Source organism: Montipora capricornis, chromosome 3 (assembly GCF_036669925.1).
Source record: "Montipora capricornis isolate CH-2021 chromosome 3, ASM3666992v2, whole genome shotgun sequence".
NCBI classification, from domain to species: Eukaryota; Metazoa; Cnidaria; class Anthozoa; order Scleractinia; family Acroporidae; genus Montipora; species Montipora capricornis.
In genome coordinates this window covers 72651107-72653606 of record NC_090885.1, presented here as the reverse complement: position 1 = coordinate 72653606, position 2500 = coordinate 72651107, and the positions used below count along the sequence as shown (strand labels likewise).

The 2500-nt window shown below is 34.8% G+C and overlaps 1 protein-coding gene across 6 annotated transcripts in view; it reads left to right on the top strand.

Moving 5' to 3' along the window:
• Positions 1 to 2500, top strand: part of LOC138043986 (inositol polyphosphate-5-phosphatase A-like) — a 25079-nt gene that overhangs the window by 14522 nt on the left and 8057 nt on the right. For all 6 annotated transcript variants that reach the window (XM_068890534.1, XM_068890535.1, XM_068890531.1 and 3 more), the window contains exons 11-13: positions 253 to 337; positions 939 to 1034; positions 2374 to 2500. The exon at positions 2374 to 2500 is cut by the window's right edge and continues 22 nt beyond it. In XM_068890534.1, coding sequence (XP_068746635.1) covers positions 253 to 337; positions 939 to 1034; positions 2374 to 2500 — 308 coding nt within the window. The remainder of the gene's footprint in view (positions 1 to 252; positions 338 to 938; positions 1035 to 2373) is intronic.

Genomic DNA, 2500 nt, shown 5'->3' with positions numbered 1-2500 from the left:
TAACTAGCATTTTAGTATTGCTCCCTTATCTCACTTTCTTGTGATTAGTTATATTTACAAATGTACAATGTACGTGTATTGTTATTGTTATTGTTATTGTTGTCGTTGTTGTTATTATTATTATTATTATTATTATTATTATTATTATTATTAATGGAAATGAACTTGAACTTGGTACATGTACATGTAGTTTTCTCACATTAACACAGTAAATGTAGATATCTTCTTGAAATTTCATTTTTTTAAAATCAGATTGCACCACAGCTCCATTCCGCTGGTGCCTCATATTTTATTTGGAGATTTTAACTTCAGACTTGATAACAAAAGGGTTGTCGAGGTAAAGTTATCAAAATTACATATTACAGTTAATGCAAGTAACGTCACGGACATGTTGTACCAGAGGCTAATAATTGGCCTAAAAATTGTATAAATTAATATTTAATATAGAGCGAATGCAAAAAAGGCATTCAATAAATTTTTCTTTTGTCTTGTGAAAATTTAATAGTCTGACTTGCCTTGTTTTACAGCCAAAATTCGTTCAATTTTATATGTGTTAACATTTGAGGCTAGTCTGGCTAAGGATCCAGCACTGAGGTCTGAAGCAACCATCTGGTGATTTATTTGTAAGGTTACTGAACTTGGATCAAAAAAGGACTAATTTTATATCTAATCCTTTGCTAAATGGACCATTCTTTTCATTGGCAGGGTTGGTGTTATGTTGACACACCCTCCACCCTCCACCAATTTGACACTGGTTTGAATTGTTTGATTCCTTGTCCCCAAGTCCTCTGTACATGTAGGACGAGTTGGTGTGTTCTCTGCCTGTCTTCCAGCGGATTGTTGATCACACAACTCAAAAAATGCAAAAAGTCATCTATGTTGGCAACAGTGTCCTCAAATAATGCTTTATTGTGATCAATTTCATGTGTTATCTGCAGTCTCTCTGTGCTGGTCTTCCACAACAACACATTAGAAAGGATGGTGAGAGCAGTCCATCAAAGTTAATATTTAGAGACAGAAAGAAGGCTGACAAGGTACATGAAAATATCTGCTAGTTGTGATGACAATCTTAAGGAGGCTCGAAATAGTTTCTCCTTTTTTCAATCAAAGAAACATATTCTGTCCTTAGAGACAGTTAGGGTAATCATAATTATTAAGGCAAAATCTGGCCAGGGTATTAAGTACCCATCGTAGATTTCTCACATTATATTTTCCTCCAAAATAACGTTACCATGGCAACAATATTAGGCATTTCTTTGAGCCTTAAAATCAGCTTATGTTGCCTTTTTTCAAGAAACGGGACGGTGAAATTTCCCCATTTAGTATTACCTGATAATGTTAGAAATACTCTCTAAGATACTTAAAATTCAACAAAATCTGTGGGTCAGTTTTTCAGAAAAATAAGTTTTTTTGAAATGTGCCTCTAATTTTTTTTTTTTTTTCACCTACAGAATTTTTTTAAATTTGAAAGACAAACGTTTTAAATTAATCTAAGCTAACATGCAAAAAATGAAAAAAATTCACCATCCGAAAGCAGAGATATAAACGAGTAAAGTTGCAAAATCAGGAAAAATAAGGGGGTTACAAGATATGCATTTATGCATGCGTCACCCGCTCATTCGAGTGCACACGCTAGTTGAGCTGAAGGTCAACACAAACGGATTTAAATGGCCATTAAACTGTTTGTGTAGAATTTTCGTAGTTTTCATGAATAGGAGATGTCTATTTATATTCATGTCTATAGGAAGTAGAAGAAAGGAGAGCGAAATTAGCAGTATTTGCTTATTTCTTGTGACCCATTTGAATCACGAGCTGACGTGAGCAGCTTACGAATTGCGTGTGTGGGTACGCGCGCGTGCTCAGCTGAATATCCTTTCGAGCCTCCTTAAACAACATAAGTTTTCATTCTTTTCATAATGCAAAGTTGTGGGGGAAATAACGGGAGTGGTTACAGGGCTGTCTCTAACTATTCAAGGAGATGGGAAAATTGAAAAGGGGAGGAAAAGAGTATCTCCCCACAGGCATATAGGCTAGGAAAACTTGTGATTTTGTGGTGTTTACTTTGCTTGTCACTGTTAAATGACAGGTATGAAACACTGTACTCATGGCAGTGAAACCCCATCCCTTAATGACATTCCTGATGTAATTTATTGTCATTATTCAATGTCAGCCCAACCAAAAATTGCTGTCAAACTTAATCAGTATAAGGTTTTTATTAACTACCAGTATTTGTGAATGTTACATGTATCACTAGTCAGGAAAAAGGAGGAACAGAAGACTTCTTAAATAATGGTTTTAAAACTGATGGAGCCACCAATGTTATGGAAAACGACTTTCCTTCACTTTTTTATGTTTTTATTTATTTATTTGCAGGTCCTTCTGACACTTGAGCCTCGTATATTTAAATTTCATGATGAGAGCATCTTTAGATACCACAATGGAAAAAAGTTTTCCAAATACAACAGGGAGTTTGACGCATTTAAGGACAGACTGTTTGAGT